The sequence below is a fragment of a genome, unplaced genomic scaffold, assembly GCF_019419815.1.
Source record: "Pyrus x bretschneideri cultivar Hongxiangsu unplaced genomic scaffold, Pyrus_bretschneideri_v1 Contig44, whole genome shotgun sequence".
NCBI lineage: Eukaryota > Viridiplantae > Streptophyta > Magnoliopsida > Rosales > Rosaceae > Pyrus > Pyrus x bretschneideri.
The window spans coordinates 229,492-253,778 of record NW_025999768.1 but is presented as its reverse complement, the minus strand read 5'-3'; the positions used below and the strand labels follow the sequence as shown (position 1 = coordinate 253,778).

Here is a 24,287-nt window from a genome sequence, read left to right as displayed (position 1 = left end):
AATTGGAGATTGAAATTTCGCGGAAGTTTAATTTTTCCATGGGAAAGCTATGACTTGGTCGGAACCTTCCTCTAAATCTCGCCATCAATCCTTTCAAATTTAATCAGGTTAAAATTATTATAATTTTTAAAGTAAATTAATAATTTTAACCGTTTGTTTAAATTTTACAAACTCAAATTGATTAATGAGAAGGATTACGTGGAAGACCTCTTCAAGTCTTGTCCTTGATCACACGGAAAATATAAAATGTGATTGAGTTTGTGTGTGATGGGGTGCAGCATAAGGACAGTGAGGCCGTCTTTGGCTTTGACTAACTTACCCTTTTGTGTTTTTTTTTTTTTTTTCAGTGTGAATAAAATAATTAAAGTCTTTGTCTTAATCTTTTTATTTTTTGGTAATAAACTCTATTTGTCTTTATTTTTTTGTTCTGATCGATTGCCTTTTCTTTTTGTTTTTTCCTTTTTGTAAATTCCTTTTTCTTTCTTTTGAGGGTAACATTGTATTGAGCTCAATGTAGAGGTAAAAGGATGTGGAGACAAGTGTAATTATGGATAAAAGTATCAGTGATGTAAATATTATACTGACTGATATTTTTTATGATATCGTGACAGCTAATCTTTCTGGTTAATAGATACGAGGATTAGATTTTAGGTTTTTTAATTAGCACTTTACATATTATTAAATACACGTTACATAAATATGTATTATTAAATCACTCATGTAATTTAACATGAAATGACTATTTAGCCCTAAAAAATTTAAAAGAAATTGAATACACAAATTATTTACTAATATGAACCTTAACTCTAAATTGGTTGTCTAAACCCGAACCCTAAAATCCTAAAACCCGTAATTGACAAAAACCCCCAAATTGACAGAAACCTAAACCCTAAAAATAAAAAAAATCTTACGGATTTGTAACCAGACGAACTTCATTATGAATTTTGTAAGAACTACAACATTTTTTTTTGTTATCAAAACCTATAACAACTCCGAAACAAATTTTCGATTTCTCAAAAAAAAAAAAAATCAATTATAATTTAAACAAATTTTTCTCTAAGTGGTAAGCTTGACAGTTGGCACTACTTTCTTTTAAGTTTTATACGGTAAAAAGAATTGAACCCATTATAATTTTGAAAAAAAGAAAAATCACCCATGTCCAATCATTCTTTTTTAGGTCAAAATTTTGTGAGATTGACTCTAGAGGAGTAACAAAGAAGGATCCAAATTTTGGATTTTTGCTCTACCAGTAAAATAAAACAACAATCAAATGTCATATAGTCGACCTCATAATTAGCTTTTACATGTTTAGTAAGAGTTTTGAAATTTGGAGGTGTGGTGAGAATGTTGAATGTATGTAGAAAGTTTGGGGTGTGAGTGAGGGTAATATAGGAAAATATGTGGGGTGTAGTAAGATAAATTTTGATTGAAAAGTAGATGTGAGGTATATTCAATAATATGTGGGATGTTAATAAAACTAACTCTTAAAAGATTTTTCAGCTTCACAAGTATCGTTATCTTGAAAAAATATTATCAATCATCAATCAATATATATTCGTGTATCGACGAATATTTTAATCCTTGAGTGCATTACAAGTAAACAAATATTGTAAACGATGCATATAGTTTTGATTTGAGGAGGCACCTAAAGTTGGAAGTGGAAGAATGTGACATATGCTAACGCTAAAAAGGAATCATGGAATCCATGTGGATGGACAGATCACTCCAATTATTATAAGCACTCCCTATTACTGTCTTCGAGAGATTTTTCAGTGCATCGGACACACGATCCGGTACATAAAATGTTATAATACAATTTGTTAAAACTTTTTAAAAAAAAATTAACTAATTGTGTCATGACACTTGATGTACTAACGATATTCCTGACACATTGACTTGAATTTGTCCTTAGGTTACAAAGTCTTAAATGCAAATGGTTCGCTTTTCCATTAATTTGTAAAATATAGTTAAAAGATTCTGAAACTTTACCAATCTTTTTGATATGCACAAGAAGGAAGCTTCCTAATTATTTAATTAATTAATTATATGATGAAATTGGAGTATAACTGGTCCTGCAGATTAGGTTCATCCCAACTTCTTAAGGTAGCTGACCTACCAACTGCACGTAGCCTAACTCCTAACTTACAAATTCCGAATTTTGTTACTTGTCATGGCATTGGTGTCAGTCACAATAGTCAATAGTCTCATATGAGTCGCTTTTTGTTGTTTTGTCACTTGTTCGCACCTGTTACAGTCTCTCACATATAAAGCAAATGCGAGAGAAGCATATGGTGTAGGAAAGTTTTCTCCACTCAAGTCCCTCATATGAGTTGAGATAAAAGTCAAGCATCAGGAGACTAGCATACAACCGGGAATATATTTTCATATATGGTACTTCATGCGGTTCTTTTCCATCACTTGTTGCGTGATGAGAAGAGATATATAAAAAATGAGATATCTCCGGGACAGCCAAGAATCCACGGACAAACGCCACTTTGACTTTTCAAAGAATAGAGCCGACTTGTGAGCAAGAATTCACCAAGTGGGATGGACAAGTTAGAATGCTAGCTAGATATTTCATACAATATTACAAGCCATCTAACTGCAGAATGCGCCCGATTTAAATAATAATCCCAGCAAAAGTTGTTGCTTGTGTGCTTTCAGGTGGGCACCAACTTCCTTCTGTACGATATATACAACAGTAGGCACATCACTAACCCAACCTTCTCATGGGATTTTACATTCGTCATAATCTCAGTCCGTGCGGAAAAACTTACCTGCAGCACGTTGAATGCAACATTGTCTCGGTCTCTCTTCTCATGTGCCAATCACAAGAAGTTCGTGACACCTCAAGAAATATTGGTAGTCATATGAGCATTGCTGGTGGAAATCTTTCTAGGATGATCTTCCTCAGCCTCACTATCATCTGAGTTAAAGTAAGCAAACAAGGAGCTTGAGTTCGTCTTCATTTCAGAGGCCTGGAGACCAAGCTTCCACTTAGTTCCGCTTCCAAGATAAACCTAAATACCGACCAAGATAACATTGTTCTGGACATAACCACAAAATTATCACATAAAAAAAAAAAAATTCAGAGCGAATCCAACTCGTTTTCTATACATTACAAACAACCTAAGAAAAAGAATTTTTCGGGGTAACCAATTGTTGAATTCATGTCAATAACCACAGAGTTGTAGAATAAGAAACACTTGTAAAAACGAAGGTATTAGAGTCAGTAACGCAATACATAAACAGGTAGATGTAGATCCGAGGATCCATTTACTCGATCATAGTTAGTTCATTTCTGTCAAATGAGTTTCACTCCCACTTTTCGGGTGTTGGAGATAAATTGTAAGTAGGGTATTCTACTCCTGGGGAATGTCTCTCTTCTTCGGCAAATCACAGTTCAAGCTTTGAGTTACCAAACTGGCTCAGTAAGATAGCCAAATCCATACCCTGTACCATAGTAGGCACAGCAGTATCATAAGGACACTGCTTAGAAAATCCAACCTTCCCAGATTTATGTACTTTCTTTATGCAGCGCTTGAACTTCTCATGGCATTTAATGTCGGTCATACCTATAAAACAACATATTACTAGAATCAGAGAACTTTCATCTACAATCATCCATATACAGACCAGCAACAAAATGGTAAGAACAAACGACTGTAAGTGCACAGTTCACGATGAACTGCCCAAGCATTGTAGTGTCTACTGTATAACCTATTCAACTTACATTTGCCCAAGTTGTCTTCCGTTTGTTAATTATAGGTTTGGTAGTTATAAATTGGGTATTGCTGGTTGCACCAGACAACCAACATGTCAACCCACCAATAGTGCCCTCAAGTATAAAGTACCTTCTCACGGGGAAATATCCCCGCTCTCACTATCTCATTAATCAAGAGGATATATCCTTCTCCAGTGTAAGTAAGTTATTCTCCCGAGGGATAGGAGCTCACGAGGATATATCATATATTCCCACTCTCCTTATCTTATAGCGGAGCAGGCCTAGAATTTAACCAAGTAAAAGTTGGTTTTCGTTCATGATTTTGTATTCTTCAGCAAAATAAAACCAGAACTCTTTCAACAGAACAAGACCACAAGTTTCTAAAAAGGATCCGAAACTAGTGAAAATTGGACAGGGAATTTTTCGAATGACTGGACCAAAAAGTTTTTGATCTATATAATCCCAATTCATCAGTACGTTCTAATAATCGAAAGATTGATTCTTTTTGCCATCAAAAGGCCACCCACATTTGACATTTTGTTTCCAATTCATCCAAAAATCAAGTTTCTAAAGCTTATCAAATCAGTGAAGTGTCTGAAACAACCACATAACTGCAGCAAAGTGAAAGCTCCGACACTCGAATCATAAAAAAAAAAGGGTACTTTATACTTCCAAAATTCGAACAAAACAAAAATTGAAGTAAAATTGTTACCTTTTTTGCCAACACAATCGTCATGAATCTTGCAGCAAGCATCAAGATCATCGCAGGGCTGCTCTCCCGGGCAGCCGGTCCACCCTACCCCGCAGTACTTCCCGTATCGAATCCCAACCGCTAAATTTACAAACATCAACACGAAATAAAACAAATAATTAAAATCAAATATAAATTTTAAATTAATAACGAAACAAAGTTGAGTTTCGAGAAATTAAAGAGTAAGTATAGTGATTGAGCTTACAATTACAGTTCTCCGCCACGCAGATCCGGCTGCAAGTCACCTGAAAGTTCCAGAAGCCATTTTACAAACAATTGACTCAAATTTTTCTTCCAAATTTGTGGGAAGAGATGATATTTACCTCGGAATCATTGTTGGAGCAGTGGGCGACGACGGCGAAGGAGAAGATAACGACGGAAAATGCGGCGGCGAACCTTGTCATGCGACGGAGGCCGGCGTCTCGCGACATTGACGACATTGTTGTCTCTCGCGTTTTAGCTTTTGCGCTCAACGATATTACCAGAAATTGAAGCCCTCGGCGCCTTCGCCCTCGAAGCGTTTCCGCGTATATAGTTTTGTCAGTCTCGCATTCGCGGGAATGACGCCGTCTGATTTTACTGAAATACCCTTCGCTGGTCGCTGCCGTTTTAATTACTATTTTTGTTTTAGAATAAAAATAAATTTTCTAATAAGAGAACTTTCCTCGAATGTATTCAATTTTGTTTTGGGAGATAATTTATGAATATGTATTCATAAAATAAATTATAAGAAATTAAAATGTTATTAGTATTTCCAAATAGTCATTATGGTCTTTTCATTTTTTGTAATAAAAACTACATCGAACGGTGAACTAAACCAGCAATAGACCACCAATAATCTCATCAGTAATCTCATATCGAACCCATTAAAACCTATGGTACTACATAGGATAGGATAGCCAAACGTGAAAATTAGGAACCGAAAATGTAAGGCAAAAGTAAATTGGTCGGTTTCCGACTAACTTTCCGTTCAAACAATTGGGGCTCGACGCCCCTGTTTTCTTGATCCAGCCTGGACAAGGGTGAGCTACTCCTCAAGAAATTTGGATACAAAGCTCCATTGATGGATAGAAAGGGTGAATCCAATCAGAATTGTGAAGTATTATCATCATTCATGATTAACCGAACAATATCACATTCAAGTTACTTTCAAATACATTTGATTATTATGGCTGTCAAACTAGCCCGCCGATTTCTCAGCTTCAAAAATTCGTCTAGGAAAACAAAAAATAGCTAGTACAGTCCCCGCGGTTCAGATCAACCCCAAATGACGAGAGAGGGTTACCTGTGCAATCCCTAGAAACATTTTACCATATGGTTACTCTTAGACGTAGTAGCCGGTGAAAGTAAATCCCCTTCCCACGATCTCACCTGCACAAAACCATGCAAAGCACTCCAGCCCAAACAAAGCAGCAATTCCAGCATCCTCAACCTTCACCTCCTTCCTGTTCTTCCACAAATGCTTGACGTAATCAACTTCCTTCCAGAATGACTCAGTACGACCAGGAATACTGTACGGAGTGGAAATGAGTCAGATATAGTAATACAACTAAGATGTCGTTGCAACGAAAAAGAAAGAAAAAAGATGCGGTATTAGATGCATTCTGAATGATGGTTTCTCAGTTGCAGAAATATAGCCAAGCCCTTTGAAAATCACAATATAAAAGATTGTAATTCAAGCACGTATCCAAATTATTCAGACTATTGTAATACGTTCTAGTGCCATGTCCTGGAAGCAAATTGATGACTGAATACCCGGTGCTAGACTATATGCAACACGAGCAACATAGACCTCACCAAGTTTCTAAAGCAGTTGAACACTTCTAAAAACTTATTAGCACAAAGGAATAGGAGCGAAGACAGTGCGCTGTTCTAAGCTTCTTCACAGAGCACATTTATTATGGAAAAAATAGAAAATTAAATGGAGGCCCAATCTACATACTTCTCCTTCAATTAAAACATCTGCATCAACATCAAATTCAAGCTTTGGAGCTTTAAAAAACTGCTTGCTTTTCTTTCATCTCAAAAGAAACGCTACTTAGAGAAGATAAATGGAAGAAATCTAATAGGCAAACATGTATTAAGATGTAAATAAAACATTTTCTTCATGCAGTTATATATTTTGAACCTAATGCTGGCAAGAGTGGCTCAGAAATCATCTACCCTATCATACATTTTAGTGACCACGGTCAGGCTTTTTAGGAGGTAAAAAATGTGCTGAAACTTTCAAAATAAGGCTGTGAGATAATGGAACATATCGTCTACAAGGATGCAGCAAAGTACTACCAGAACTAAATCAAGAAGAGCATTCAGTCAACATATATGAGACTTCTTTAATGGTCTTCAATCTACAACTCGTAGCAGACGCAGCCAAGTAATAACTAAATTCAGTCCGTAAACAGAAAAGGTTTGGAAATATAACCTAGCAAGTCGAGTGTAAAGCAATTGCTTGGACAACTCGTTGCACTTCTCCACAGTTGGTGGGTGTTGAATGTACTGCTTGTTCTCCTCTAACAACTGCTTGTAGTAGGTACTTCCATACTTGGACACCAATTGTGTTGCTTGACTAGCCTTAGATTGCAACTGACGCAACTTCGATGCCATTGATGCCCAAATCAATCCTGAGTTCACAATACAACCAATTACATTACAAAATGATCATAAATTAGCCCCAAAACTAAGTAAACAAACTATAACTTAACAAAAATAAGTAATCTCACCACCAAAAATAAAAATTTCATCATTTTGCAAGGACTATAAACCCATTGCCTTTTTTCGACATTAGCATTAATCATAAGTTCTATCGGCCTCAAAAATGAAATTTGACAATTGGATTTTGAGCTAAAACCCTAACCATCCAGATTCAAACAAAATTAAATCTGCAGTAAACTTCAAACGCTCAAAAAAATCAAATATTTTCATCTGGGTCTAAAACCCCACCTAAAACACACAGATGTTCATGCTCCAATTACAAAATCAGAGCGAAACACCAAAAGGGTCAGTACTAAAATCGCAAGATCTAAACAAAACAAAAAAAGCTGAATAGCCATAAGAAAAATCAACAGATGGTGAATTGAAGAACGGAGAGCAAATCTGAAGGGGGTTTACCTTCGCGTTCGTGCTCCTGGATTCGAATGCAAATCCAAAGAGAGAGAGGGGAGAGTTAGACTGTCGAGTCCTTCGCTTCTCTTTGTGCTGCGGAGCGGTATGCGTGCTTATGGTCGAGAGGGCATGCGTTTGAGACCAGAGGTTTTATCATTTGGGCTTTTTGCTTTCCATTGAGGGTGTTAACAGTAATTCTAGGAAAAAAATGTGGGCTTTCGTTTTGCGATCTCAGCTAGCATAGACTGAATCATTTTATCCATCTTGATGGGCCCATTTTAGAATGTCCAAGGCCCATTTTCTCAAGAAAAAAAATATCGCCTTTTGCCAACTTTCTAACTTTTTAAGGTGGTGTACCACATCATGAGTTTGCCAAGGAGAAAATCAATGACAACGATGTTTGCCAATGTCGATGCCCATGCCAATGCAAAGTTTCAATGTCAATAACAATGTGAAGCTTCAATACCAATGACAATATAAACTGACAAATAGATTGCTGATGTTGAATTGAAGATGACACATATCGACATTTCTCTTAAACCAAGAACAAGTACCCAATGTGTGTCCAAGCCAAGCATCACGTTAGTTTCATGACAGACAATCCTCCTAGATCAAGCATTCGCGGCTAATGCTTTTTGCCTACTTTTCCAACACTTGTCAAACTTATGGTGGTATACCACATCATAAGTTTGCCAAAGAGAAAATCAATGATGATGATGTTTTCTGTCGATGCCCAAGCCAATGTAAAGTTTCAAAGTCAATACCAATGTAAACATCCAATACCAATGACAATGCAAACTTACAAATTGACTGCTAATGTGAGCTATAAACAAACAAACAAGCTGACGTGAATTGAAGATTGCGCATATCAACATTCATCCTAGACCAAGCATAAGTAGACAATGTAGGTCCAAGCCAAGCATCACCTCTAGTGTCATGATCGACAATCATCCTAGACCAAGCATTCGCGGCTAATGTTTGCCCAACCAATCTTTTACAACAACAGCTTGAGAACTCCAGTAAGACACTATCAAGAAACCAAGAAGTTCTTCAGTAAAAGAACACTAGCAAAAAGAAGTTGAACCAATTAACCCAAGAAAAAAAATGAAAATTGACACATGAAAACAAGAACAAGGAAAAAATAGAAACAGAAACCCAAGTAGAAAATGAACCTACGACAAACTCTTACGAAAATCTACGGTTTAGAACTCGAGAAACTAAACCAAGGATAAAACATAAGAGGCGAAGAAGCGAGAAACAAACCGATACTAAACAAGAGCAGATTGAACTAGATGGATCCAACTCAGTTTGATACCATGCATGTTAACAAATGAAAGGACAAAAAGATGAAAAACTAATTAGGAACTCTAATTATTATTCCTTTGACTAAAACAAAAAAGAATGACTACAAATTGTCAAGACGGCTACATAAAGACTAAATATTTTAAGACGGCTACCTAATTTTAAACAAACAAAGCTATCTTGAACTTGAATAACAAATATTGAGCAATCATAATCTAAAAAAAAAACCCCTAATACAAAGAGTACCCTAACATAATTGTAAGGATCTGAGATATAATTATAAGTATACTAAAAAAAGCCCCTAATACAAAGAGTACCCTAAAAAAAACCCTAAATCAGAGAGTACCCTAACAAATAAATACTAAGCAATCATAATAATCTTTTAAGACGGCTACCTAATTGTAAGTATTCTGAGATCAATTGGCTATTCAGCTGCAGGTATATATATTGTTCAATAAAATTAAAAGAGTTGTATATCCATAGACGAGTGAATTCCTTTACTTTCTGTGCACATGATCAAGGAAGTGACCATATTAACCCGTGAAAGGAAATATTTACAGAGGTATTTCAGCCTTTTCTGACCACCATTATGTGCGTTAGAAATCGAACTCATGATTTGTCGTGTGAAATACGAACTGAAATTTGTCTGGCAAACGTTTTAATTTTTTTTATTAATTCTTGACTTAAATATTAACTAAAAATGAACGTACTCAAGCATCACATGATAGGAAGTTAACAACATTGTACACCATACGTATATTACATGCTAAAAGACATAGTAATCACGTACACCATTATATCATGTACGTAAGTATACATTTACATGCTAATTAAAATATTTAAACCTGGCCGGCTCAACCCTAATGGCCAAATGCCCCTATTGTATGAGAAAGGTTGGCATGAAGTCTTTTCATGGAAATATAATTCTTGCTTCTTGCAGTAGTAAAAAAAAAAGTTAGAATATATAAGGTTTTATATCAAAGGTTGGCATTCAAGGGATATGTAAGAGCAATTTTCTCACATTGCACCTTATGGTTTTATAACTGTATCAATTTTCTCATGTTGTACTTTAAGATTTTGTAATTGTATCAATTTAATGAGTTTTTTTAGTCAATTTGGTACAAATATGTCTTACATATCAACCCAATTATGGGTTTCATGCTCATATCGTCAATTTTATGAAGGTTCAAATAATTCGTTAGACAAAAACTATAAATTGATATAGTTTTAAAAATTTCGTGTCTAATGTGAAAAAGTTAGAACCTTGTGACCTGCTAATTTGAAAATAACCCCAAACCTAGCTAAAGGGTGTAAACTGTAGTTAGACCTATTTTTTATTTTTTTTTATTTTTTAAATATAGCTCTCACTAATCTAATACTTGAAACATTATGAAGTAGCTTGATTAAGGGAGTGATTGATCCAATCCCATTCTTATTCATATTTTCCCCTCTTTCACTAACTTCTGGGTTCCATAGACTTCTCTCATTTCAAGTAACATATATATCATCAAATTTACGATTTTCTTGATTTCAAGTAAGTACGTAACAAGTCATGAAATCATAATAATAGACATAATCTTGGATATAAGCATTAAACAAATATAAAAATGAATCCTAAAAAGAGAATATCAATAATTATTTTCAGTAGCTAGTTGATACACCAACATCTTATAATTATGCCAACCTTCTAGATATACCCTAGCTTTTTTTTGGCAACTAGATATATGCCCTAGCTAGGTCTCTAATTCTTCATTTTAGGCTCGTATTTCATATTGTACGTTCTAGATTTGATTTCTAAAGCTAGTAAATCACACGATGGTTGTTAGAGGAGGCTGAACTGACTTAGTGAATTTTCCTAGCCCCAAAAGGGTGGTTCCTTCCTCTAGTTTTTTTTCTTATATACTATTGCGTCTTTTGAACGAAATATATACCATCACGATTGAATAATTTGATTGTGATCATTTGTGGACCATTGCTCGATATGGCAATTGGCAGTGCGACTATCACGGCACTGACAGCTTTGCACTTTACAGCATTCGTCGATCGATAGTCTACTTTCAATATATATAAATTAAAAGAACTCAGCTGAGACATGATGAAACTTGTTCAACGTTCATGGCAGAAAGACTTTAATCAAATGTGGTAGTTGGCTAAATTGGTTATTATATGGATCTCCATGCTTACTTGGCGGCTGATGATTGCCATCGTGAGCCACATGGGGATGATCTGGCGGACTGTGATTGGTGAGTTTTGTGGGGTTTGGTGTAACCGTGTCCGTGTGTGTCAAGATATATTGTCAACAAGCAACTCTGCTACGGAGGAGAAATCCCAACCATTATATTCACACTAAACCCTAGAAATGAATAGATCAAATTAAATGATGAAAAACAAATATTGATGCTAGATCAAATGAGAAACAAAGCCGGCCCTGAGAACTTGGGGGTTCTAGGTGAGCAAAGCCCTAGAGTTCTTTGACCCTTGTCTTTGTACAATGATATGCATAAAAAAAAATCGCTAAATACATGAAAAATCTATTTTTTCATCAAATATCATTAAAATTTAATATCAAAAGAAGAAAGATCGATATACAAACATTACTTAAATATTATGTACAATTCTCGTGTTTTTAGACGAAAATTTACTAATTAAGTTTACATAATCTAATTTTTCAACCAATTTTTTTCAATTCCTATGATTTTATTTTTTTGATATTTTAATTGAATTTGAATTGTGTGTGTGTGTGTGTGTGTAGGAAGCCTTTAAGGGAAGGGATCCCCATTTTTCAAAAAAAATGGGGACATCCTGTTGACCGTTAGATTTAGCTTTAATGAAATCCTGTGGTTGAGATTTTGTGGCTTGTGATTTAATCTCAGCCACATAATATTATTAATCTCAGCCACATAATTTCATTCTGTGGCCTGTGTGTGTATATATATAATGGGGACACCTTGTTGATCATTAGATTTGACTTTAATGAAATTTTATGGCTGAGATTAAATCACAGGCCACATAATCTCAACCACAGGATTTCATTAAAGCCAAATTTAATGGTCAAGAGGATGTCCCCATTTTTTTTGAAAAATGGGGATCCCTTCCCTTAAAGGTTTCTTTTATATATAGGAAGCCTTTAAGGGAAGGGATCCCATTTTTTTTTTTTTATAACAATGGGGATTAATTGTGGAGTCCACACCAAATCAAACTTTAACGATCCAAACTATCTATTTTTCAAGTTGCATATCATAGATCATCCTTGCAAAGTATTAGTCAAATCGGAAATGTTTAAGACATCTAATTGAGTTCAAAGAAATTAACAAATACTTTGTTATATAAAAAACAATGAAATTTTATCTTGGTAATTAAATAGGCAAATGGTTTTAGATTGAATTGAATTTTTGTAAGGATGATCTATGAAACGAGACTTATAAAATATACATTCGAATCGTTGAAGTTCGATGTGGAGTGGACCCCACACCTAATCTCCATTTTTTTCAAAAAATGAGTATCCCTTTGCATAAAAGGGCATGTGTGTGTGTGTGTGTGTATGTGTATATTTAGGAGCCCTAGGTGAGCACCTACTTTGGCCACTCTCAAAGCCGGCCTTGATGAAAAACATAGTTGAATTGGTGAGGATGTTTTGTGGAGAGAAACCCTAACCACATTGAATCATCCTGAATAGAGTAGGAAAAATTAATGTGACATTAACATGAAATAGTCGGCATGATATTGAGTTTCTCACAGAAAGACAACAATTCTATATTATTAAGAGGAGAAAAAAAATACAAAAGACTTATCGTGGAGTGTCGTTGTTCCCATGTATATGAAATGACATTATCATTATGGTCGACAGATATAAAATGATGTTTTTGAATTTGACTTTCCTGAAATTCAACCAATTAACAATTCACGTACACTTTTCATACATATACGTTTAATTTATGGTTAGCCCTGAAATGAAAGACCAATTCGTAGATATATAATATCTCAATGGAAGACAGTGTGATGAAAAATGCTTGAAAGCTGATCATGAAAGAGATTGAATCTTTACTTAATATGCACAAATGGCTACTGTATTAAAGTCAAATGATATGGCATAATAAATATTAACTTAATTTATCATATGATAATGCATGAGTCTTTATTTTTTGTCAATATGTAATGATGTGTCTAGTTCTTGACCAACTAATTAGTTCCACACACACATATATATGTGGATTTAGTCAAATTTGTTAGACTTTACTCTGAAGAAGTTGGGGTTTCACCATAAAACTAATTGACAATATGAGAAATAGTCTAACCTCTTATAAGCTATTGCATGATTTGGTCCTCACCGATGTCGGACTTTGTCCTCACATTCTCACACTTTCTGCACTCGAGTGCAAATCTTCCTCTTCATAATTTAGACTAATGTAATGTAAATTATTGTTTTATTTTTTAAATAATAATAAATAAATAAACTATAATTACACTACATAATTCTCTTGATGTTATCTCTGTGCTTGATGTGCATCATTTCTGGATCTCCCATTGATTTTCACATATATGATAATATTTCATGGCTTCAATCAAATTATCAAATTACAGAGATTACGATTAGGTCATTTTATATGAGATCCTCTCTGGATTACTGTGTCTGGGATCGGCAGACTCAGAGATACGGACCACTCATTTTAAACTCTACGGCCCCCATTAGCTCATTATACTAGCCCACCTTACGCAAATCAAAGATTTGCATGTCTCTCTCCCTCCTTTGAACGACCTTGAATCTCTGGATCCGTGGGCTCCGAATTTCAAGATCCGAAGACTATCTCGATTCATTAATATTATGCTATTGTGTGTGTGTGTGTGTGTGTGTGTGTGTGTTGGTCTGCTCAAATGTGTATCAAATGGTATCATGTGGTGGACCAGCCATTTGGTGAAGCATGGTGCACAATGCTTATAAATATTAAGAAAATCATATCTTAATTAATTAACAACTACATCTTGTTTGTTAAAATGATGAACCCTAGCTACTACATCTTAATCACGTACGCGCGCAAGGTAGTGTACGAGCAGGATATGACATTATTAATAGAACCCGGATCTTTTTCATGATAATCGGAAAGCAACTTAATTAAGCGGAGTTTGTCAATTGTCATGTGTTCCTTGCTGCTTTGATTAAAGGTAATTTGGTCTCTAATCTCTTTAGTTGTTAATATTCTCGACCCCACATTACTGTATTTTAAAAAAATCGTACTTTTTAGAAAATAGAATGCACTTTTAGTGTAATTGAATGTATGAATAATTAAAAACTGAAAATATATTACTTTTACAACTTGATTTTCTGTGAAACTTGCTTTTCCAAGCAAGAAAACAAGGATGTTATTCATCCAATATGATCTACACTATGTGTATGTAATGAGACAAAATTCCAGTTCCTGATGCTAGATTTTGTACTCTTTAGATTCAAAATGGGAGAACCATTCAAAAACCTAAAAGGAACATTAAAGAGAGAAAACTAGATTAATTCCTGCTTCTCTTTCTTTGTTCCATAAAATTATGTATTCGCTTAAGAGCAACTTCAAGTGTCTGCTCACTCATGTTTGCAAAACAAACCCTAAACCAGCCTGGTTCAGAGCAGTGGCATGAAGAACCAGGAGATATATTTAGCTTCACTTCATACAGCATAGAGTCCCAAAGAGCCAATTCACCTTCTCTTGTTGGTTTCTCCAAAAGTGGACTTAAATTCATCCAGCAAAACAACCCGGCATTGCCTGTCAAACACTCAATCCCCGATTTCTTCAAACCCTCGATTATCATGTCGTATCTCTTCCTCAGTCTCTCTCTATTTGTCTTTATGTAATTTTCAGTGAATTCCTTCTCAGACAACATGGAAGCCAAGAGATGTTGTGTCTGAGAAGATATCAGGGTGAAGCTAGACATCCTTCTTGCTGTTGTCACAACCTTGTCGTTGTAAGAGTACACGGTGCCAATACGAAAACCCGGAAGGCCTAGGTCTTTTGAGAGGCTATAAACTATGTGGACTCTTTCTGCATCCTTGTACTGCCTGTCTTCAAGAATCTCTGCAATGCTTATGAACTCGGTGGATGAGAAGGCAGAGCCCGAGTAAATTTCATCAGATACAAGATGGATGTTTTCCCGGGTGACAAAATCAAGAATCTCTTCAAGGACTGCCCTTTGGACTGTTGCACCTAAAGGGTTGGAAGGATTTGTGATGAGTACACCTCTCACTCTCATGTTCTTGGCTTCCGCCTCTTTGTATGCAGCATCCAAAGCTTGAGGAGTGATTTGGAAATTGTTTGAGCTGCCACAGTGGATTGGCACAATATTCACACCAGTCCTCCACCTCAAATCTCTATCAAATCTGTAAAACAAAATTTGAGTTGGCATAATTAGTTTTTGACACTTTGACAAAATAATGCCAGACTGTCTGACTAGGGAACATTTTCGTCACTCTGAATGGCATTAAGTTTGAGTAGTGGAGGAGTATTCTTACCCTGGATAGTATGGGGTTGGAACAAGCAAAGCATCACCAGGATCAGCTATAATGAAAGTTAATAGCTCATTGGCTGCAGTTGCTCCTGCAGTTAGGACTATTCTATCAGGGTCAAATTTGGCTCTTCCTCCTCTTATTTGTTCCATGAAACTTGCCATTGCCTTTCTGAAAGACAAAAGACCATGGTAATCTTGAAACAAGGCATTTTCTCTAAAGCCAGACACTCCTTTTGATGCCTTTGCTCCCCAGTTGGAAGCTTCTGAATGCTCTTTCAAGTATTTTTCCAACACATCGAATGAAACCTGTTCAATACAAAAAAAAATATATATTAGGTCACAATTCTTAAATAAAAAACATATTAGTATTTTCTTCTTCTCGGTTTTGTTGAGCACTACACCCTATCAATAAAATTCTCTCGTACCACCAAGGTTTCTTTAAAATAAAATTAAAAAAAAAAAAAGCAATCTTCTTCTTCTGGATTTTGTTGAGCACTTACTTGATTCTCAGCCAGTCCCATCTGTATGACTCCTGATGGGTTGCTTGATTCATCGTAAGGGTTTTCGTCATATGCTTTCCAACCTGCAAAGTATGGAGAGTCTTCTCCATGAGTATCAGAAACAGCTATTTTTGATAGCTCAACGGAAGGCTGCTGCTGCTGCTCAATCTCTATACCCATGGATGCTAGCTCTGTACCGGGATTAATTTTCGGGCTTATCTTGATTTTCTAGGACAAGGATTTTCTTTTGAGGAAGCTGAAATGACTAAGGGAAGTGAGAAAAGAGAAGAGAGAGCTGAATGAAACCATCTCAAAAGGCCTCTTATATATAGGAAGAGAAGGGTTGAGAGCTCTGAGATACAAAAAGGTCCCCCCCTTCTATTTATATATATACAATGTTTGGTCAGTCCGTAATTTGACCAAGCTTTCTTGATCTCAATGATCCTAAATCATACAGATCGAATATGCTAATTAATATGGTAGTTGTCTTCATAATTTGCTTTAGAATAAAGGTGGCTGTTAAAGCGTTGTTATTAACATTTTAAAACAGTTACTATGCAATATCTTCATTTGAAATTACTGTCTTTTAAAACGTTAATAACAATTTGTTACATATATAAATTTCAAATGAATGTCGATACTTCTAATCAATCAAATTGTTGTTTCAAATGGAATGGTTTTGTAGTTAAATTATTGAGCAATATTATACTTACCACATATTTGTACCTCATTTTAATTTCATATATGACTTTTAATGATTAAAATCAAACTTATCACTGCAAGTGGCCCTTTCTACAGTGGTGGAAATGTATTGTGTCTAGGCCTGGCAATTTCTGACACGACCCGATAACCCGACACGACACGACACGAAATTAACAGGTGTTTGGGTCGACACGATAACGAATCGGGTCTTATCGGGTAACCCGATAAGCACCTGTTAAGATAACGGGTCGGGTCGGGTATACACGTGGGTAAACACGATACACGATAAGCAAAATATTATTTTTATAATTTTATAACCCCTAAAAAAATATTGTAATAATTATATACATTAATTTTACAATTTTATACCCCTAAAAATTATAATAAATATATATATATATATATATATTAAATTAACTATAAAATTTATAATAATTATAATAATTATATATACTATAATAATTATACCCCCAAAATATTAAGTCTATCTATACTAATTATATTATATATATATATATATATATATATTAAATTTTATAAAAATTATAATGCATATGAATTAATAATTTAATATGCATGATCATGCATTTGCCAACTTGCCGTCCTTTTTGGAAAAAAAAATGGAGGGAAAATGAAAATGTTAAGAAAAGTTGAAAATAAAACAAAAAAGTGAGGGAATTAGGGAAAGATGTTGGAGGGAAAAGTGAAAATGATAAGAAAAAGTTGAAAAGGAAACAAAAAAGAGAGGGAAAAATGAAAATTAATAGAAGTGGTGAGAAATTTTTTTTTTTTTAAGTTATTAACTTTTTATCACACACATGACTGTCATGACATATCTCACTATTTTTATAATGAACACGTGACACGTGATGTATGTACTATTCCGTGTACCAGTCAATTATAATTTATACGTACAAAATAAATAGATTTAAATCTACTTAATAAATATATATATACACACACACACACACACACGGAACTTGATTGATGGCATACGAATTCTCCAAAACTAATTTCAACGATCCAAACCGTCAAAATTGTTTGTATATGCTTGGAGATCATATCAGCAAAAAATCACACAAAAAAAACATTCAGAGATCAAGTAACGGGACAAAGCTTTTCAACGGTTATAAACGAAAAATCACGATTTAACGGTTATTTTAACTCCGATTTTGATAATTTTTTATAACTACACTTCTTGACCCTATATGAATACAATGAATGAATTCGATCTTCAATTTAAAATATTTACACAAGTGGATACCACAAAATCTTATGTTATACTTAATAAAAGTATAAATAAACACTAAGTGTTAGTCAATCTATCGTTTTACGAATTCTCCAAAACTAATTTCAACGATCCAAACCGTCAAAATTGTTTGTATATGCTTGGAGATCACATCAGCAAAAAATCACAAAAAAAAAACATTCAAATATCAAGTAACGGGACAAAGCTTTTCAACGGTTATAAACGAAAAATCAAGATTTAACGGTTATTTTAACTCCGATTTTGATGATTTTTTATAACTACACTCCTTGACCCTATATGAATACAATGAATGAATTCGATCTTCAATTTAAAATATTTACACAAGTGGATACCACAAAATCTTATGTTATACTTAATAAAAGTATAAATAAACTCTAAGTGTTAGTCAATCTATCATTTTACGAATTCTCCAAAACTAATTTCAACGATCAAAACCGTCAAAATTGTTTGTATATGCTTGGAGATCACATCAGCAAAAAATCACAAAAAAAAAACATTCAGAGATCAAGTAACGGGACAAAGCTTTTCGACGGTTATAAACGAAAAATCAAGATTTAACGGTTATTTTAACTCCGATTTTGATGATTTTTTATAACTACACTCCTTGACCCTATATGAATACAATGAATGAATTAGATATTCAATTTAAAATATTTACACAAGTGGATACCACAAAATCTTATGTTATACTTAATAAAAGTATAAATAAACTCTAAGTGTTAGTCAATCTATCATTTTACGAATTCTCCAAAACTAATTTCAACGATCAAAACCGTCAAAATTGTTTGTATATGCTTGGAGATCACATCAGCAAAAAATCACAAAAAAAAAACATTCAGAGATCAAGTAACGGGACAAAGCTTTTCGACGGTTATAAACGAAAAATCAAGATTTAACGGTTATTTTAACTCCGATTTTGATGATTTTTTATAACTACACTCCTTGACCCTATATGAATACAATGAATGAATTCGATCTTCAATTTAAAATATTTACACAAGTGGATACCACAAATCTTATGTTATACTTAATAAAAGTATAAATAAACTCTAAGTGTTAGTCAATCTATCGTTTTACGAATTCTCCAAAACTAATTTCAACGATCCAAACCGTCAAAATTGTTTGTATATGCTTGGAGATCACATCAGCAAAAAATCACAAAAAAAAAACATTCAAAGATCAAGTAACGGGACAAAGCTTTTCAACGGTTATAAACGAAAAATCACGATTTAACGGTTATTTTAACTCCGATTTTGATGATTTTTTATAACTACACTCCTTGACCCTATATGAATACAATGAATGAATTCGATCTTCAATTTAAAATATTTACACAAGTGGATACCACAAAATCTTATGTTATACTTAATAAAAGTATAAATAAACTCTAAGTGTTAGTCAATCTATCGTTTTACGAATTCTCCAAAACTAATTTCAACGATCCAAACCGTCAAAATTGTTTGTATATGCTTGGAGATCACATCAGCAAAAAATCACAAAAAAAAAAACATTCAAAGATCAAGTAACGGGACAAAGCTTTTCAACGGTTATAAACGAAAAATCACGATTTAACGGTTATTTTAACTCCGATTTTGATGATTTTTTATAACTACACTCCTTGACCCTATATGAATATAATGAATGAATTCGATCTTCAATTTAAAATATTTACACAAGTGGATACCACAAAATCTTATGTTATACTTAATAAAAGTATAAATAAACTCTAAGTGTTAGTCAATCAATCATTTTACGAATTCTCCAAAACTAATTTCAACGATCAAAACCATCAAAATTGTTTGTATATGCTTGGAGATCACATCAGTAAAAAATCACAAAAAAAAAACATTCAGAGATCAAGTAACGGGACAAAGCTTTTCGACGGTTATAAACGAAAAATCAAGATTTAACGGTTATTTTAACTCCGATTTTGATGATTTTTTTTAACTACACTCCTTGACCCTATATGAATACAATGAATGAATTCGATCTTCAATTTAAAATATTTATACTAGTGGAATTTATATACTTAATAAAAGTATGAATCAACTATCATATTAATAATTATATACATTAATTTAATAATTTTATGCGGAAGAGAGTTCTGACGTGGAAAATCTTACTGAAAACATCTTCAACATAACTCTTGAAGGCAATAGATCAAGCCAAAGTTCCAATATAATTTCATGATGTTCGATGTAAATTGAAGATTTTGTAAATGGAGGTGTAAACTTTTAAGAAAGACTTACAATCTTAAAAACAAAAACTCTTTATCCTTGCACATTTAATATTTGTAATAGATTAGTAGTGTATGTATTATTTTTTTTATTAGGCTTTCATTTTCGAGTGTAGATATAGTACTTGAACGAGAAATGTTTTAATGTTTTCAAGTAATATTTATGTCGCAATGTGTGGTATGTGCAAATTGTAAAAAAATATTTTTTTTTCTTAACGGGTCATAACGGGTCGGGTCACTTTACCCGTTGGGTAAAGTGACACGACCTGTTAAGGACCCGTTAAGATAACGGGTGTGACACGACACGACCCGTTAAGATAACAGGTGTTACACGAAAACGACACGAACACGACAGACACGACCCGTTTGCCAGGCCTAATTGTGTCCTTGTATGACTGTGTGGTTCGAATCCCGTCGTTAGCCAATCTAAAAAAAAAAAAAAAAAACTTTCCACATATTTGTACTACATTTTAATACCATACAAATATTTAAAGAAAATCCAATGAGAGAAAGAGAGAGAGAGAAAAAAAAAACATTCAATTGAAAGAGATAAAACCATCATCCAAATATTACAATGACATAAAATCACTAAATGACATTTTTACACATCAATTATCACATTATGGGACATTTAAATGTGGTATGGCTAACATTTACTCATTCAATCAACATCGTAGCTAGTGTTAGGAGTATTAAGATTCTCTGGCTATGGAATTGACATGTGTCAAGAGATTAAGAAGTTAGTTAGGTTTGTTGTGATTGTAGCTTAGAGTGCAAGCTACTATAGCTATTATATATAGCTTGTAATAAACAGTTGTAACTAATAAGAAAGATCAATACATTTCCAAAGATTCCTTCCCTATCTAAAACATCTCAATCTTCTTCTATCTCTGCATAACAGTTCTTACCAAATCCTTCAATGGTTACATGGTATCATCGCCGGAACAAGCACAAAAGCTTGACGATTCTTCGATCTTGGTTTCATCTGCTTCCGCTACATCTCAAGTTTCCTCTGTAATACTATGATTCTTTCTGGTAAATTTGGGCGTTTCGTCTTCACCCGTTCTTTTGATTTTGCGTTCTACAAAGTGTACACACCAAGTGTTTGTGGTTTGTTCTCTGTCAAGATCACTTCAAGATTTCGTCACAATCTGCAACAATGGTGACAACTTCTCAATTACATATTCTCCAATCTCCAATCACTTCATTGATTTCATCTGTTTCCAGCTCAGTAAACATGAAATTGGATGATACGAATTATTTGGCCTAGCATTTCCAGATGCAGTTACTTCTTGAAGGTCATATCATCATTGGGTTTGTTGACGGCTCAACACCCTGTCCTACCCAGTTTAGTCAAGAATCTTCTGATAACTCTGCATTCTTATCTGGTAATTCCTCCACAAGGGTACCATCAGATGAATACAAGATTTGGAATATGCATGATAAAGCATTAATGCAGTTAATCACTACAACGTTGTCTCCTGATGCAATTTCATGTGCAATTGGCAGTACCAGTTCCAAAGAATTGTGGACTGGGCTTAAAGAACAGTTCTCTACAGTCACAAGAACAAGCATATTTCAACTCAAATCCAAGCTTCAAAATATAAAGAAGGGTAATGATTCTATCACACTATATTTGCAGAAAATTAAAAAAGCAAGAGATTTCTTGACTGCTGCTAGTGTATTCTTGAAGGATGATGATATTGTGATTCTTACACTAAATGGTTTGCATGTTGAATTTAATATAATAAGATCTATGATTAGGGGTTGTGAAACTGCGATATCATTGAAAGATCTTCGATCTCAACTACTTACTGAAGAAACTTTGCTTGAAAATGTATCTACATCACCAGTGTTCTCTGCACTCATGGCACAAAACAATGGTTTTACTTCCAAGAATCGATCTTTTTCCAACTCTGGTGGCAACCATGTTAGTCCCAACTCTAATGCATACAAGTCTTTCAACAACAACAACAACAACAAAGGCAGAAATTGGTTCAATTCCAACTTCAATTCGAAGTTTGGCAACAACAAGAATTTTCATTTAAGTCCTGTTCCTGGAATTCTTGGTACATCACCGCCAAGATCACAAAACTATGGTTTTCAGGCCCAAACTTGCCAAATTTGTGGGAAAACCAATCATCTGGCCTCTACTTGTTGATTTAGGAATACAAATTCATCACAGGGATGTCAAATTTGTGGCAAGAACAACCATCTTGCTGATGTTTGTAGATATAGAAATACAGTTGTTTCTTCAGGTTGTCAAATATGTGGGAATCCCTATCACATTGTAGAAACATGTTTTCAGAAGACTTCTACTTCTCCAATGAATGCCATGCATGCTGCCACACCTAATGGTCATTACTCTTAATTCTCAGTGCCATCTGCACCATCATAGCAACAGGTTTGGCTTACTGATTCAGGTGCCAATAATCACATAACTTCAGAATTGATTAATTTCTCATTGGCAACCCTATATCCATCAAATGAGACAATCCGGACAACTAATGGTGAATGTTTAGCTATCTCTCACATTGGTTCAACTTTCTTCACAACTCCAATGAAGCTTATTAAGCTTAGTTCTATTCTTTATGTCCTAAAATTGTCTCAAAACCTATTGCCTGTGCATAAGATCTGTTTGGATAATAACTGTTGGTTGATTTTCAATGCATTTTCATTTTGGATTCAAGACAAAGACACAAAGAGGATACTCTACAAAGGGCTGTGTAACAATGGATTATACCCCATCACCTTACCAAGTTCTCGTGTAATCATCAATAAAGGGCAACCTGCAGCTTTTCTTGGAAAACAAGTTACAATCAGTATTTGGCATAAGAGACTAGGTCATCCTTCTAATTCAATAGTCTCTTAAGTTTTAAGAACTTTAAATGTCTCCTGTGTTGCTGATAGTATACCTTCACTATGTAAAACATGTTTAGGGGGTAAATTTAGTAAACTGCCATTTTCTCCTTCAGTTGCAAAGTGTGTAAAACCTTTTGATATTGTACATAGTAATGTGTAGGCCCTGCTCCTTGTGTGTTTTTCGAAGGATTCAAATACCATGTGACCTTCATTGATCATTGTACCAAGTATTGTTGGATTTTTCCAATATGCAATAGAAGTGATGTTTTTGCAACATTTGTTTTCTTTTACAATTTCATTTTAAACCAATTTCATACATACATAAAAACTCTCCAAAATGATGGTAGTGGTGAATATATAAGTAAAGCATTTCAAAAGTTTTTTTTTTATTTTTTTTTATTTTTTATGATAAATGAGTGAGCCATCAAATGTCATGTCTTCATACACTAGAACAGAATGGGATAGCAGAGAGAAAACACATACATATTATTGAAACATCCATCACTTTGTTACAATCTGTTTCATTACCATCATTGTTTTGGTTTTTTGCTTGTCATACCTCAGTATACTTAATCAACAGAATGTCATCTCCTATATTAGATAATAAATCACCATTTGAATTGCTGCATAATTCAATACTTGAGATCCAACATTTGAAAGTATTTGGTTGTTCTTGTTACCCTTGGTTAAGACCATATAATAGCACCAAATTAGAACCTAGAACAACATAGTGTGTCCTTTTGGGGTATGCATCCAAGTATAAAGGGTATATCTTCTATGATGTATCTAGAAAGAAATTTATATCTCTAGACATGTGATATTTGATGAGATAGAGTTTTCTTACCCATCTTTGGTTCCCAAACATCATTATGTCACTACTACACAACTACCATCACTCATTCAAACACCAATTCCAATACCAGATCACATTAATGTCCTTGTTTTGCCAGAATCACAAAATCACTCCACATTGTGTTCCTCACCAGATCCCACATAATTAGGTTCAACTCATATACCTAGTTCTATGCCAAATACCGTCATCAATCAAGCTTCAGAAGACTCCACTACAATTCCAGTTACTGTTTCAAGTTCCAATTCATAAGATTCAAGTTCTAGTCAATCCATTACTGCACCAAAAACACAACATTTGTCTCCTACACTCTATGTGGTACCTGAATTTCAACCTGAACAACTGCAAGTGGTTCTATCTATTCCTCCAATCAATCTTCACCCTATGCAAACAAGGTCAAAGAGTGGCATCTCAAAGAAAATTGCTCTACTTGCTGTTGTACATGACAATGAAGGAGTTGATTTGAGTTAAGTTGAACCTGCAACATATAAGTCTGCAT

General features: G+C 34.2%; 4 protein-coding genes across 4 annotated transcripts; 1 reads left to right on the top strand and 3 right to left on the bottom strand.

Moving 5' to 3' along the window:
* Positions 1-2,777: 2,777 nt before the first annotated feature.
* LOC125469733 (probable phospholipase A2 homolog 1) lies at positions 2,778-4,999 on the bottom strand. The gene is made up of 4 exons (XM_048567472.1): positions 4,799-4,999; positions 4,681-4,720; positions 4,437-4,556; positions 2,778-3,575 (listed from the first exon to the last, which is right to left on the bottom strand). The coding sequence occupies exons 1-4, from the start codon at positions 4,913-4,915 to the stop codon at positions 3,397-3,399; spliced, it is 456 nt and encodes a 151-aa protein (XP_048423429.1). The 5' UTR covers positions 4,916-4,999; the 3' UTR covers positions 2,778-3,396.
* A 568-nt stretch (positions 5,000-5,567) lies between these two features.
* On the bottom strand, positions 5,568-7,739 carry LOC125469734. The gene is made up of 3 exons (XM_048567473.1): positions 7,584-7,739; positions 6,898-7,096; positions 5,568-5,986 (listed from the first exon to the last, which is right to left on the bottom strand). Exons 2-3 carry the CDS (start codon positions 7,077-7,079, stop codon positions 5,800-5,802), a joined length of 369 nt encoding a protein of 122 aa, XP_048423430.1. The 5' UTR covers positions 7,080-7,096; positions 7,584-7,739; the 3' UTR covers positions 5,568-5,799.
* A 6,405-nt stretch (positions 7,740-14,144) lies between these two features.
* LOC125469724 (1-aminocyclopropane-1-carboxylate synthase 7-like) lies at positions 14,145-16,189 on the bottom strand. The gene is made up of 3 exons (XM_048567450.1): positions 15,869-16,189; positions 15,373-15,674; positions 14,145-15,240 (listed from the first exon to the last, which is right to left on the bottom strand). The coding sequence occupies exons 1-3, from the start codon at positions 16,046-16,048 to the stop codon at positions 14,379-14,381; spliced, it is 1,344 nt and encodes a 447-aa protein (XP_048423407.1). The 5' UTR covers positions 16,049-16,189; the 3' UTR covers positions 14,145-14,378.
* Positions 16,190-21,355: 5,166 nt separating this feature from the next.
* LOC125469536 lies at positions 21,356-22,237 on the top strand. Its single transcript, XM_048566937.1, has one exon. It carries the CDS (start codon positions 21,356-21,358, stop codon positions 22,235-22,237), a length of 882 nt encoding a protein of 293 aa, XP_048422894.1.
* The last annotated feature ends 2,050 nt before the right edge of the window (positions 22,238-24,287 follow it).